This window comes from Exophiala oligosperma, assembly GCF_000835515.1.
Source record: "Exophiala oligosperma strain CBS 72588 unplaced genomic scaffold supercont1.2, whole genome shotgun sequence".
Lineage (NCBI taxonomy): Eukaryota > Fungi > Ascomycota > Eurotiomycetes > Chaetothyriales > Herpotrichiellaceae > Exophiala > Exophiala oligosperma.
Genome location: NW_015622819.1, coordinates 2,626,378 through 2,640,483, shown reverse-complemented (window position 1 = coordinate 2,640,483; position 14,106 = coordinate 2,626,378). Strand labels below are relative to the sequence as shown.

General features: G+C 50.7%; 6 protein-coding genes across 6 annotated transcripts; 4 read left to right on the top strand and 2 right to left on the bottom strand.

Annotated features, from left to right (window-relative positions):
• Positions 1 to 249: 249 nt before the first annotated feature.
• Positions 250 to 1,100, top strand: PV06_02370 (uncharacterized protein; the record flags this gene model as incomplete). Its single annotated transcript, XM_016403043.1, has 3 exons — positions 250 to 348; positions 420 to 555; positions 611 to 1,100. The coding sequence occupies 3 exons, from the start codon at positions 250 to 252 to the stop codon at positions 985 to 987; spliced, it is 612 nt and encodes a 203-aa protein (XP_016266940.1). The 3' UTR covers positions 988 to 1,100.
• A 435-nt stretch (positions 1,101 to 1,535) lies between these two features.
• On the top strand, positions 1,536 to 2,363 carry PV06_02369 (uncharacterized protein; the record flags this gene model as incomplete). The annotated part of the gene is made up of 1 exon (XM_016403042.1): positions 1,536 to 2,363. One exon carries the CDS (start codon positions 1,536 to 1,538, stop codon positions 2,361 to 2,363), a length of 828 nt encoding a protein of 275 aa, XP_016266939.1.
• Positions 2,364 to 2,411: 48 nt separating this feature from the next.
• On the bottom strand, positions 2,412 to 2,867 carry PV06_02368 (uncharacterized protein; the record flags this gene model as incomplete). Its single annotated transcript, XM_016403041.1, has 1 exon — positions 2,412 to 2,867. One exon carries the CDS (start codon positions 2,865 to 2,867, stop codon positions 2,412 to 2,414), a length of 456 nt encoding a protein of 151 aa, XP_016266938.1.
• Positions 2,868 to 3,062: 195 nt separating this feature from the next.
• On the bottom strand, positions 3,063 to 4,125 carry PV06_02367 (uncharacterized protein; the record flags this gene model as incomplete). The annotated part of the gene is made up of 1 exon (XM_016403040.1): positions 3,063 to 4,125. Exon 1 carries the CDS (start codon positions 4,059 to 4,061, stop codon positions 3,063 to 3,065), a length of 999 nt encoding a protein of 332 aa, XP_016266937.1. The 5' UTR covers positions 4,062 to 4,125.
• Positions 4,126 to 4,306: 181 nt separating this feature from the next.
• PV06_02366 (uncharacterized protein) lies at positions 4,307 to 5,479 on the top strand. Its single transcript, XM_016403039.1, has 2 exons — positions 4,307 to 4,784; positions 4,845 to 5,479. The coding sequence occupies exons 1-2, from the start codon at positions 4,370 to 4,372 to the stop codon at positions 4,919 to 4,921; spliced, it is 492 nt and encodes a 163-aa protein (XP_016266936.1). The 5' UTR covers positions 4,307 to 4,369; the 3' UTR covers positions 4,922 to 5,479.
• A 358-nt stretch (positions 5,480 to 5,837) lies between these two features.
• Positions 5,838 to 9,036, top strand: PV06_02365 (uncharacterized protein). Its single transcript, XM_016403038.1, has 3 exons — positions 5,838 to 6,102; positions 6,158 to 7,117; positions 7,189 to 9,036. The coding sequence occupies exons 1-3, from the start codon at positions 5,939 to 5,941 to the stop codon at positions 8,639 to 8,641; spliced, it is 2,577 nt and encodes an 858-aa protein (XP_016266935.1). The 5' UTR covers positions 5,838 to 5,938; the 3' UTR covers positions 8,642 to 9,036.
• The last annotated feature ends 5,070 nt before the right edge of the window (positions 9,037 to 14,106 follow it).

Here is a 14,106-nt window from a genome sequence, read left to right as displayed (position 1 = left end):
CTGATACCATCAACATACTTGTTGCTCCTGAAGACCACTGGCACAACAACTATGTGCGGTGGGAACCCTTTTCACATTCTTTGTTATGGGCCATCGCCGTCTTTTTCTTCTTTGTTGATATCTATTTATCACTCACCGTCGATATACTCTTCGGTTTGCTCTCTGGTTTCTACACACTCCCTGCGTTCTGTTGTGCTGTCCGCGTGCCACCTACGTCTTACCATAACAATTCAGTGACTACCTATCAAGATGCACTACGCAGTCTACCTTGTGGCATTGGCCACCAAGCTGGCCCTGGCCATCCCCCAAGTCGATTCGAGCCAATTGAGCGGTCTTCCACCTTGTGCTGTAAGTAGTCCTCCTTTGACGACTTTTACGCCTAGAAACGATTGGTCTGACCACACCTCCTGAGCCAACAGAGAGATGCAGCAGCTGCGGCATTGGGCTCGTCTGGTTGCTCTCTGAGTGACACGACTTGCATCTGCAATTCGAAAGCATTCCAGGAAGCCATCACCACCACCATCCTACAGTCCTGCTCTACGGGCGACGTCCAAGGTAAATATTGCTCGTCGCATTCTTGCAGGGGCTCAGATACTGACCATATACGTAGCTGCCGTGGCGTTTGGTCAGACCATTTGCGGCAAAGGCCTGGGTGCCGACGCTCCGACGGCAAGCGACTCATACAACGCCCCCACCGACGGCGCGGTTGTAGGTGGTGTTTCGACCACCACTGTGCCCACGACCGAGACGTCGACCACGAGCGTACCCGTGGACACTGCGAGTGCCACGATCACGGCCTCAGTGTCGACTGTCCCCACCACCTGGACGACCATGTGGAACACGTCCTGCACCACCACCACGGGAATGGCACCTACCGCTCCTGGCTCGGCACCGGCAACGTACACTGGCGCTGCGGTGGAGGTGAAGTTTGGTCAGGGAGTCCTCGCCGCAGTGGTTGGTGTCGCCGGCGCCGTCGCTCTGTTTTGAGGTGGTGGTTGATGCGTGGTCAGTCGTCTTGTATGACGCGGTTCACTCTACGCGAGGATACTAGTAAGGCACATACAGACAGGCCTGAGACTTGGTGTGGTGCAAAGGGGGGGGATAGATTTGGAACATGGGTTTTTCGTTCTATATCTCACTCAACTTATTTGGGCTTTTTTTACCTGACATGAGGTCGAATTTGATAATCTATATTGGAAAAATTTGGAGTTTGTGGCCATTGCTAGCAGTTGACACTGGATACCTTGATTACAAAGATATCGGAGAGACAAGTGTCATGTCTGTATGATACCAATATAATAATCATGGAGATGCCCGATTTGCACAAACATACGGATTTCATCGACGCTGTGTTGACGACGAGTACAGTCAATGGTGTTCGGCCCTCTATGGCGGACAGAAAACCCTCACGGACTATTCCATATTCTTTTATTACGCAGTACTCGACAAGAGACGTTCTTTTTTCTTCTGTTTTTTGGCTTACGAAAGACTTTCTTTCATACTATTTGTGACCACACAACACTCTAGCATTCATGATGGCACCTTTTACAGACCACGTAGTCGTCATATGCGGAGCAGGTAGTGGAATCGGAAGGGCAACATCCATCCGCCTAGCTTCGGCTGGAGCAAATCTAGCATTGTCGGACATTGATTCAGAAGGGTTGAAAACAACACTAGAATTGTGTCAAGATGCCGCCGCCGACTCTGCTTCTGTCTCTGCAAGTCCTGACAACAACCCACACTCTGAACAACAACGACAACAACAAAAACAAAACCACATGACCGAAATTGTAGATGTCAGATCTACAAAATCCGTCGACACCTTTGTCGCCTCGGTCGTACACCGGTACAATGGACGTATAGACCACGTCTTTAACTGCGCAGGTATCAATCCAACTAACCTCCCCACGGAAGACATAACCGACGAGTACTGGTCGAAGCTGATGGACACGAACCTGAAAGGGACTTTCGCCATGACGAGGGCATGCATCCCCCACATGCGCCGTGGCGGGTCTTTCGTCAACGTCTCTTCGGTTTGTGGTTTGTACCCGACGGCCGGGTTCGCCGTGTACTGTGCGACCAAGTACGGGGTGATTGGGTTTTCAAAGTGTATGGCATTGGAACTCGGGGAGAAGGGGATCAGGGTGAACGTCGTGGCGCCGGGGATAGTCGAAACGCCCACGAACGTCGCATTCCGTGCGGGACCGGAGAGGGTGCAGGAGCTCGCGAGGGATATCGGTCTGAAACGTACAGGCACGCCGGATGAGGTTGCTGATGTCGTGGTGTTTCTTTTCAGTGACGGGAGTAGGTTTATGAATGGGAGCGTGGTCGAGGTTGATGGTGGTGTTGGTATCGCTCAGTGATGATTTATTGACATCTGACACAAGGCGGAGGACCGACTGATTGTCTTCTTACAATTTAACATCCGATTTTGGTTGGGGTACTTCCGCATCTTGGGTTCCGACTGTTGCATTGTGCTTTTTTCCGATGCACGGTGTCAAGACGAGAAAGGCTGCGGTGCTGTTCAACAATCGAGACGAGCTTGTGCTTGAACCCTCAGAAGTTGGTGTTGAAGATCGGTCCTTGGAAGTGGATTGAGCTGTATCGGAGATCAAAATGTTGGCCTCCTTGTGCTCATCGGGGATCAGTCTCAGGTATGACATGACGGTAGCAGAGGACTCTGCAGAAGAACTTGAACGTGATGGTGGTTGATAATGTGTGCTTTGCTGGAATTGAAGCTGGAATAGAGCACCAAGTAGTTGTAGAAGAGTATTGTGTATTGTAAGGTAAAAATCCAGACCGAGCAATATAGGCAGGCAGGCAGGCAGCAGGCAGGGGTGGGTTTTTGTAAAGTGAAATTTCTTCATGGTTCAGGCAGTTGTCCATTATGGAGGCGCCCGGTGAACGCGAGACCGCGATGACTGTTGGCGGACCACAAAGCATGAATGTGAGACAAAGCCAAAAGAATTTCTTTGTAGTCTGTGCGATTCAATTATAGACCATTTTTGCGTATAGGTCGTTGTATGGCCGGGTAGATCTTTGGATGGATGGCTTGGAAAATTTCATCGTATCAGGAAAGCTGCAGCGATACCGCCTCCGAACATGGACGCGACGGTAATGAAGCTACTGAAGCTCATCGTCGCCATTCCACTGATGCCGTGTCCACTGGTACAACCCCCGGCCAGCCTGGCACCAAATATCATGGCAAAGCCGCCGGCTAGGGCCGCAGCTGGACTCGTCCCAGGGCCACTGTCTGCACTGATTGGGACGTACTGAGAAATGATCTTGGACCCTGCCATGATACCACCGGCGAAGATGACATTGGATAAGCCCGGGCCCGCCTTGCCTTCCAAGATGCTCCAAAAGTACCTGCCGATGTCCAGATAGGCGGTCGACACACCGAGAGTCTTTCGCGTGAAGAGAACCGAAGTGGCTTGAGCGACACCGATGAGAAACCCACCCAGGATCGGATTCAGCCAGTGGTTTTGTGCAGGCGGCGCAAGATGATTCGCCGCTATTATCATCAGGACACACAGAGCTTCGTAGATGAAGACGACGGATGTCGTAGAAAAGCCCGTCTTTTCCTGGACGGTATGTGACGCCGTTCCCTTGTCTGTCGCTGCTGCCGGAGTGGTCTGCTGGCGTTGCTGGTTGAGAGCATCTCCAATTTTCGCAAACACGATCCCGCCGAGGACACCGCCCACTGCGACGCGCCAGGCGGACTGGATGCCTAGGGCCATCTGCACCAAAACCGTGCCGGGACATGCACCGGTCAAGGTCATCCCGATACCTTGGAGCAGACCGCCGACGACGTTGGCGTCATATCTCATGAACCAACCATACGACGAGTCTGTTCGAGGTGCTAGTCGCGCATAGCCGGAGCGATTGGCGCCGACCACAATGAGTGCGCTGCACGCGCTGGCCGCGAGAAAGGACTTGAGCATGTGGAAATTCGAAAGTCCCATCTGAGAAACAATGACCGAAGGAGAGTAAACCCCAGACGCGGTCAATGCAGATCCGAAGATGGCGCCAGAAGCGGCGCTGAGTGCGAGCGACGCCATTGTCTGGTGGCGGTGTGGTGTTGCTGCTGATTCTCGACCCGGTTCCCTGGTCGCCGAAGAAGAAATATACGGGTTGAGAGGGAGAGAGAGAACGAATCGCGATAGCTGGAAAGGTTGAAGCTTGGTAAGCTACGTATGTTCTCTACAAGTTCGATACCGGAGAAAAGCCGATCTTCCCCGGACTCTCCAAGGTTCTCAGCGTCATCAAACACGTATACAATAGTAAGAATACACCATGTCTTCTTCCTCTGTATATTTACCTACCTTATGATAATGCTTTGCAGTCTACTTTTTCTCATGGTAATACAATGTCGGCCAGACCTAAACTGAATGTGCAGAACTTCCCACGACCACCCTTGCTGGAGCAGATTCCTCGACACCTACTGATACGATGGAGTGGTCAGACTCTTGCTGACACCCGATCTTCTTTCTGGGTCTTGGAAACAACACACCCACCGACATACTATCTTCCGCGAGACTCAATCTTGCATGATTTCAAGCTCAGCCAGGCACCAGGGAGAGCCTCGCTGTGTGAGTGGAAGGGTCGGGCCACATATTGGGATGTCACCAACCAATCCACGGGCGAGACAGTTAAGGGTAAAGTATGGAGCTACGAATCGCCCACGCCGGCATTCAAGGACATCAAGGGGTATCTGTCATTCTATGCCAATGATGTCCCATGGGAATGTTTCGTGGACGATGAGAAAGTGACACCTCAAGAAGGTGATTCGGCTTGTCCACACCCGACTTCACTCTTGACCTTTGACCTAACCTTTGATACAGGTGACTATTATGGTGGATGGGTGACTAGTGAATTGGAAGGTCCTATGAAGGGTGGCCCAGGTACATGGGGCTGGTGATACACTGCACATGCACAGTGTCAATGTCACGCTCTGGTCAGGAGCTTGTGATCAGAATAGGTTGCTGCGAACCTGGACAATCTGGACGAATATTGCTCTGACATGGCATGAGACCAGGCTTTGCTTATCGAGTCGTAGATGGGTATGATAGCACCGTCACGATACTCGAGAAACGCCATTCTCTTGTTCAGGCCATTCCACACAGCTGTAATCCGTATGTCCCAAGCTTTTACGCTCTTCGTGTATAACATGAATATTCCTGCCTCTCAGGGCTACTGCTTAGGGACTTGTCTACGGACAGCAAAAGAGGATGCGGGGGATCTTGCAGCTGGAAGGAGATGGAGGGAGACAATCGCATCACTGGAACCGCGCAAGTAGCGGGAGGCGAATTTCGGGTTGCAGGGATTGATACTCCGTACTTTGGATCTCATCGGAACACTGCCGGGTCGCGTATCTGTTGAAAAGAGTCCGGGGAGATGTGTCTCTAGAAAGGCACAAAGGCCAGAGTGTAGTGGGAGGTAAATCGCAGCTTGGGTTAGACGTTTATCTAGAATTGCCACGGGAAGAAATGATGGTCAAAGCCGAAGAAACGGCAAGACTCCGGGTAGAAGCGACAGGCGATTCCTGTTCAGCGTCGGCAGTTTGTGCCTCCGATGTATTTCAGGAAAACGCAGTTCAACCGTCGCTTTGATTGGGCTCTTGCGCCGTCCAGAGAACGTCAAGCCTCTCGAGATACCTCTCTATGCCTTCTTTCGCCATCTTCCGGTTGATCCCTGAAGCGAAGACTCGTCGTAGTCAATCTCTATCCGGAAGTGGCTTACTGACCTGAGAACGCCATATATACCTAGGTCGTGCCTAACGCGGCGTCAACGCTGCTTCGCACAAAATCTAGAGGTGATCCTGCCTGAAATTGTATCTTGTAACAAGGATTCCCCCCTCAAAGTCGGTCGGTGTGTGGGAAGGGTTCTTTCACAAAATCCCCTTTCTTTTCCTCTTCTCACCACGACGCAATAAAGGATGGGCGATATCTCGATGCCACCGAATACTCCATCCATCATGGAAGTGATTGACCTGTCCACTGGATGGTCGTTCAAGCAAACTGATGATATCGGAGACAATGCATGGAATCCGGTCAAGAAAATTCCATCCACTGTACACCAGGACCTCCTCGACTGCGGAAGGTGTGTGTATTATTGAAAGGCTTTCTACTGACGCTGATCGATATGCTACCTCTAGGTTGGAGAACCCCTTCATAGGTTTCAATGAGACCAAAGCCGAATGGGTAGGGCAAAAATCTTGGACATACCGCACTACCATTGCTAGACCAGATGTGTCGCCTAAGACGAAAGTTGTTCTGGCCTTTGACGGTCTCGACACGTTCGCTCATGTCAGGCTCAACGGGAAACTCATCCTGGAGAGTGATAACATGTTCTTGCCACATCGCATAGATGTTACCGAAGCGATCCAAGCAAGATCCGACAACGATCTAGAAATCGAGTTCGATTCCGCATTTCTCAAAGCCAGAGAAATCCGCGCCCAGCATCCCGAGCATAGATTCCTTTGTTTCAATGATCCACCTGATCGCTTAGCAGTGCGAAAAGCTCAGTGCCACTGGGGCTGGGATTGGGGTCCGATCTTGATCTGTGCCGGTATATGGAAGCCGGTACGAATTGAGATGTACCATGCGAGAGTCTCAGACCTCAAACTCGACATCAACATTTCGGACGACTACCAACTTGCGACAGTTCATGCAACAGCAGAGATCGAAAGAGATTCTAGCACACCTCCTCAATTGCTGGCTCAATTCAACATACTTCTTGATGGTAAGGTGGTATCAGCCAGCCACTGTGTAGCGGACCAAGATGGGAAAGCTTCAATCAAACTTCCCATTCCGAGTCCGGAGTTGTGGATGCCAAACGGCTACGGAAAGCAACCACTATATACAGTGACTGTCACAATTGCTACTGAGGGTATGCCACTTCATACGACATCTCGAAGAGTCGGCCTGCGGAAGATCGAACTAGTACAGGACGACGATGCTCATGGCAAATCATTTTACTTCAGAGTCAATGGTGTAGATATCTTCTGCGGTGGCTCCTGTTGGATACCGACTGATAGCTTCCTCACCAACGTAACGCCCGAGAGATACAGGGCATGGATCGAGCTAATGGTTCCCGCCAATCAGAAGATGATCAGGTAAGCTCATGATCGCAGTGCCACTGTACCTTGTCAGATACTGGTGAGGTCTATGCTGACGGTGGACCTAGGGTTTGGGGCGGTGGTATCTATGAAGACGACTCATTCTACGATGCATGCGACGAATTAGGAATAATGGTTTGGCAAGATTACATGTTTGCTTGTGGAAATTATCCTTGCTTTCCTGCCATTCTCGAATCCATCGAGGCAGAGGTTATCGCCAATGTTCGACGACTTCGACACCACCCCTGCCTGGCAATATTTGCGGGCAACAACGAAGACTACCAGGTTCAGGAGCAACTCAATTTGACGTATGATTATGATGACAAGGACGAGAAGAACTGGCTCAAATCAGACTTCCCGGCTCGATACATCTATGAGTCACTGTTACCTCGGCTCTCCAAAGCTGAGGCTCCTTGGATCCCATACTGGCCTGGTTCTCCGTGGAGCCATGGGAAGAAAAGCTTTGATCCGACAGTTGGAGACATGCACCAGTGGAATGTATGGCATGGTAAGCAGGAAAAATACCAGATCTTTGATTCACTAGGTGGACGCTTCAACTCCGAGTTCGGCATGGAGGCATTTCCTCACATTGCGACGATCAAAAGCTTTGTAGAGAAGGATGAAGATCTGTATCCTCAAAGTCACGTCCTCGATTTTCACAACAAAGCTGATGGACATGAGCGACGGATAGCCACGTATCTGGTTGAGAACGTGAGGACTTGTACCGACTTGGAGGCTTACATTCACCTGACTCAGCTCATCCAATGTGAAGCTCTGATGTTTGGTTATCGGGGGTGGCGCAAGCAATGGGGTGATGGACGACACTGTGGTGGAGCACTGGTCTGGCAACTCAATGACTGCTGGCCGACAACGAGCTGGTCGATCGTCGATTACTATCTCAGAAGGAAGCCTGCTTATTATGCTATGGCGCGTGTCCTGGCCCCCGTGGCGGTAGGGATCCGCCGTGCCCACCATGACTGGAGTGTAACACATGCTCGAGAGCCCCAGACCCAGGCCTGGGAATTGTGGGTGGTCAGTTCTCACCAAGAAGAAATCGCCGCAGACGTGGAGGTTAAGTTTGTCTCAGTTCGAACGGGCCGGGAGATCAAACCCAAGATTACAATGCAGGGCATTCGCATCGCGCCCAACGGTACAACACATGTCTCTGACGGACATATCGACAATGTGCACCAGGAACCCCACATACTTGCTGCACGGATTTGGGTCAATGGGAAACTAGTGGGTCGCGATACAGATTGGCCGCAACCACTCAAGTATCTACAGTTCCCGGAGCGCAATGTCAAAGTCGACCTTGTTGGTGACGAAATGCATGTTACAGCAGAGAGGCCTGTCAAATGTCTTGTCTTCGAAGAGCGGGAAGGATGCCATCTCAGCGACAGTGCTATCGATGTGGTTCCCAACGATAAGCAGATTGTCAAAGTAAGAGGTCTCAGGGATGGCGATCCTCCCTTGACCTGGACATACTTGGGGGCTGGCGAGCAAGGCACACATGCAGACTAGGCTATAACGTCGATGTCATGAATGCCTGGCGGGCAATTCCCAGTGGCAGAAGGTGAGTTCCATCAGCATCCAAGGCTCAGACAAGTACCATGTTGCATGCGCTATCACGACATCGCCAACCAGACGGCGAAAGGCTGACACCAGCCGGGGAAAGTGCCACGTATCGACAATCAATGCATCCAGGCAGAAGCATATATTCTAGAAATCTTTAAGAATAGCTAGATCGATGCAACAAGGGTGAAAAGGAAGCCGCCAGCGCATGATGATGATGATGATCCGGCCGGTAGTTGAAACGCCAGGCGCACCGGTAGAATGTCGGTGTGTCTCTTTGGGACCTCATAGCTTCACACCGGGATATATCTTTTCTCCTTCGAGAGTCATCTCACTACTCTGTCACTTGGCTTGGGTCTGTGCCAGAGCATGTACGAGGTCCATGAATATGTTGTAACTGATGAAGTGTTCCGTTACTGTTCATTCCCTGCTTGGAACCCTCCTTTTTGGAATTGTAGAAGCCGAAACAGCCCTGTTATGAGTGAGATTCGTTTGTCGGAGGAATTGTTAAGCCCTTGGGATGGGTTGCCTTGCGGATAATTTGATTCTGGAAAAAGCCTGTTATCCATGTCTATGCAAGAGCAGGGGGGTGTTTTGGCTTAGGACGAACGGAAGCCTCAGCAGCCATGGTATACTACGAGTCACCCTTGCAACTTGCATCATTGGCCAGTCAACAGGATCCGAATACGTAGCCACAATGCTGAGGTGGTTGTGTTTGTGGGACATTTTGGAAGTAGTGGTGTCTCTCTTGCGTTCGCTCGTAGGGTGATTGTCTGCCCCAATCTACTTTTGATGGCTTCATAGGTGGTGGTAGTGGTGGCTCTAGGTACTTGATGCCACATGTTAGCCGACGGCATGGCCTGGCGACGGGCTTTGCCGGTGGCAGATGTTCGGGAGATCAAAGGGGGGGCCGGACTTTGCTTTTGGGGGCTTTGAGACGCTTCGTTCAACATTGTCGAAATGCCCGAAGTCGTGCCTATACCGATAGTTACCTGCACAATCTCAAACCCCAGCGATCTGGTGGAGGAGGAGGGTCAAGTATAGTCTACTTTACCGTCCAGAGCACGAGGCCAACAGCTGCCGAAAATGTGTCCGAAAACATGCAGGCCCCACACAATCGAGGCAAGGCAAGGAGAAGGCGGCTGTCTACTCGTACTCCGTAACTCGCTATCTATTACTGTAGCAGGATTTGCATACACACTGACGAGGGTTTAGACTCACCCTCACTATTATTGGCGTGATATCAATTCAAGGAGCTAATTGCCTGGTCGTTTCGCTCCTTGACGGCTATAGCGCGATGCACATGGGCCAAGGTCAATGGAGAGACAAGGGAGTCTCTACTGGTCAGAGCGACTTCCAATCCACCCTCCGATCCTGAGTTTCCCTTCCCTGGTGTGCATCCATTTCTGCGACCCTTCCATGCTTTCCACCGGTCAGCTCTAGCTTCATGCAGGCAGATCATTCCAAGCATGCTAGGAAATGGATCCCAGCCGCAGCAATTGTCACTTTTTCCCCAGATTCTGCCACGGGCTCAAAACATACATGGACTCGTCGAGTCATGACATGTCTTTTAGCCACAATACGCCTGAACCGACTCTAGGCTTTACAGTGTCACTCTACACGCTCGAGAGATTGCCCTGCGAATCATAGCAGGGGTTGATCTTCATCTCACTCGCTGTCTCGTGCTTCCAGCCCCAAATATCTTGCCGACTCTCTTTTCCGCTTCATAAAGACTGTCAGGTCGCCCCAGGACCAAATTTGACTCCCGATGATATTCCAGACGCGGTTCCCAGTGAACAAAAGGTTCGTGTTCCAGGTAACCTTTCCATCAGTTGTTCTCCTCGGGCATCATCCTCTCTCTCCGGGTCCATTGATAAGGTTACGTGGCTCGTCCCTTCACGCTCATGACTCGAGACGACACGGAGAAAGCGACTCGCTATTCTGCGACCACCTTTATTCTCTCATTCAACAACATCAAAAATCTTGACCACTTCCAACATGTTCCATACTTTTGAGACTGCTCAGTATACAAGTCCCGAGCACACAGATCAAAATGCAAGCTCCGCGGCGAAAAGAAGAACCTCCACTGTAAGAGCCTGTGAGCCTTGTCGAAGGAGGAAGATTCGTTGCAATGGCGAACATCCGTGCGAGACGTGTCAGTGGTATCGGAAGACAGCTTCTTGTCATTACACTCAGCCGCGACAGAGACAAGTACCGACGCGGAGGTGAGTCCAGGTTGAGCTCCTTGTTGATTGTCTATCTAACTCGTCCCCAGATCGGTCGAGAAGATCTCACAAACACTTCAAGATTATCGAGGTGTCCTGCAAAAGCTCTTTCCCAATGTACATCCAGATCAACTCAGAGAGATGTCAAGGGACAGACTTGTTGAGCTCATCTCAAGAACAAATCCATGTCATCCACCTTCTCCTCGAACTCCTAGCGTGGATGAGAGACCTCATCGGGTGAACCCAGAAGCAGGCAGCCTCGAGCAGCTCCAGCCGATGCCTGAGGAATACAACGATTCGCTTGATCAAAAACCATCTCAGCTCCAGGGCATTACGGATGACGTGGACATGCTATCTTTGCACGTAAAACAGAATCCATCTTACCTTGGTATCTCTTCTGTCATGGCTGTGCTGAGAGTCATCACATGGCTGAACCCTGATTGTCTTTCCAATTCTCCGGATCGAAACGCCATCATGGGTCGAGAAGCGGCATCTTCACCTGAGCACTCACTCGCAGAGAGCGGGATAATGACAACGCCCGGGGACGCATCAGCCTCAACAGCGTGGAATGAAATACCACTTATCAATTCGTATTTCACCTATGTACACCCATTCATCCCACTTATTGAGGAACAGTCGTTTAGAGATACTTACATGGCCGCAAAGAGAACGGATTCAAGATGGCTTCTGCTTCTCAATACAGTGATGGCCATGGGCAGCGTTGCCAACGGATCTGCAGAGGATACAAACCATCAGATCTACTACGAACGTGCGAGACAGCATCTCAGCATCGAATCCCTGGACTCTGCACATCTGGAGACGATCCAAGCATTGGCTATCCTCAGCGGCTTTTACTTACACTACGTGCAGTCTCCCAATCAGGCGAACTCTCTCATGGGTTCTACGCTGAAACTTGCAACCATGCTGGGCCTTCACCGGGATTATTCAGAGGGTGTCGGTCCGGCAAAGGCCGAGAAGGCGGCTTACTCAATAGAGATGCGGCGACGAGTATGGTGGTCTACATTCATGCTGGACACGTGGGCTGGAAATTCTTTAGGGAGGCCGAGTATGGGCAGGTTGAGTCCTGCCATCACGGCCAAATTACCGCAAGAGCCCATCGGGCAGTCGCACGCGTTGCTTTCACTGGTACGGGAGAACATACGTTTCTGCGAGATTAGTACGACGATGGAAGACGGTCTTGCTTGCTCTCCTCTTTTAGATGAGACGGAACGCCAGGGTCTGGAAGCGATGTACTGCGAATGGTTCAAGAATTCATCGGTAGGAGCCGCTGCTTCGACACCACGTTCAACGGCAATTGAATCGCCTGGCCTGACGACTCTCAAGAACGTCATGAGATGGCGCTATTATACCAATCGTATCTACCTACATCGACCGGCTCTTCTGTGGTACGCAATGCGGAAAATGAAGTGGGAGAAGCTCTCTTCCGAGAAAAAGGGTGCTGTTGAACTATGCCGCGAAGCCTGTGCTGATCTGATCAATGACATCGCCACAACTTGGAGAGGCCAAAAGCCTTGCCAGATGGCGGGATGGAATGCCAACTGGTTGATGTATCAGGCGGTCATGGTTCCGCTGCTGAGTCTGTATTCTGACCCATCAGACACTGCCGTGGTTCGAAGCAGTCGACAGCAAGTCGAGACCGTGATGGCCACAATGCGGGACCTACAGTTGTGGTCAACAACGGCGAAAAGGTCGTTGGAAGTTGTCGTGCGATTGTATGAGTCTAGCAAACAGTCTGATGACTCTACATCTGCTGCAAGTACTTCCACCTCGTCCAAGGTCCAGGCGTCAGAGGCACAAGAGGTGTATGTTCCAAGCAATATGACACCAAAATCGACATCCACTCCACTTCCTCAGCAACAGCAGCCACAACAGCAGCAACAAATACAAGGGCAACAACAACCGTCATCAGGATTTCGCCCCTCGTACATTGATGTTTCTTATGCCAATTCATACGGCATTACTACGACCCAGCCACTCAGCACGGGTGGCCAGGATGTTTACATGGACAATATGTTTGATACTTTACGATGGAGTACGAGCTGGGACAGTCCCATGGGTGGCCCTCAGATGAGTCACGGTTGGGATTACAATGCCATGCAGCACTGGGCCGGCATGCCTCATGCCGACGAGTATTTCGATGTCGCGGGTGGTGGCGGAGGGTTCAATGATGATCAGCAGCAGGCACAGATGGGGGGATTTGATCTAGACATGCATCCGAGGCCTACAAACCATGCAGCACCTACTTCAAATCATCCGGGTGAGATGATGATGCGAGGACAATATGCACATGATACGATGGAGTTGAGACATCGATCATTGTGATTGGGATATTCCGACGTTTTGTCATCATCAACAAGCAGAAATGAAAAAGAGGTGTATATAGCGTGGCCAATTAGTCATCGTCAGCACAACCAAGTCAAGGACGAGGAGGAACCCCTGCTTTGCATCCATGGACTTTCTGTGTACAGCACCTGTAATTTGTTGTAAATTTTTGTATAGGTCAGCACAGGAGATTGTGGGTGAGATTGAGAAGCCAGGGGGCCAAGATAGCTCCTGTTTCGGTCATTCCTTGCGACATGGAATTCATCTCTGTGAGCTACTGAGTAACTACTGGATAAGCAAGTAGGCCTTACTTACACATCTCAAAGCTTTATAGGGAGAGGGGGGAGGACAGATTTTCCGACCTGCCTGACTTGGAAATGGATGAGATGTGGTGGTGTAAATGGGGAAAGTAAGTACCGATCACAACGTTCACCGCAACTGTGATGGGTGAAGTGTAGCCATGCATGCGGAGCATGCATGTTGTTCGCTTCATGTATCTTTGTATGCAACGCACAAGAAATCTTGGAATCAAACAAAAAAAGTCGCTGTGACAGGGACAGATGAGGAAGGTCGTGCTCAATGAGGAAGGTGGTGGTGTCGTGTTATTGTTAGACCTGTATATGTACTGTAGTAGGTTCTCCGTACATAGTGTACATCATGATAGACGAGGCTGTGGCTCGCACCAATTTTCACCACCGAGGACTCCGAGGGTATTTGCACGGATATTGACAAGCATTACTCGTTACAAATTGTCGTGAAGATCATGATCGTCTGGGGGTGACCAGGTCATATTTCGTAGTCATAATCGCAATGATTCATTTTGTGGATTCATCTTGAAGATAGGCT

What these genes read in the sequence shown, in the direction of transcription:
- PV06_02366 (XM_016403039.1), top strand. Translation starts at nt 4,370, where the DNA reads ATGTCGGCCAGACCTAAACTGAATGTGCAGAACTTCCCACGACCACCC. An exon ending in GAAAGTGACACCTCAAGAAG is followed by an intron (nt 4,785 to 4,844) that starts GTGATTCGGCTT and finishes CCTTTGATACAG; the next exon opens with GTGACTATTATGGTGGATGG.
- PV06_02365 (XM_016403038.1), top strand. Translation starts at nt 5,939, where the DNA reads ATGGGCGATATCTCGATGCCACCGAATACTCCATCCATCATGGAAGTG. An exon ending in GACCTCCTCGACTGCGGAAG is followed by an intron (nt 6,103 to 6,157) that starts GTGTGTGTATTA and finishes TGCTACCTCTAG; the next exon opens with GTTGGAGAACCCCTTCATAG. An exon ending in GCCAATCAGAAGATGATCAG is followed by an intron (nt 7,118 to 7,188) that starts GTAAGCTCATGA and finishes CGGTGGACCTAG; the next exon opens with GGTTTGGGGCGGTGGTATCT.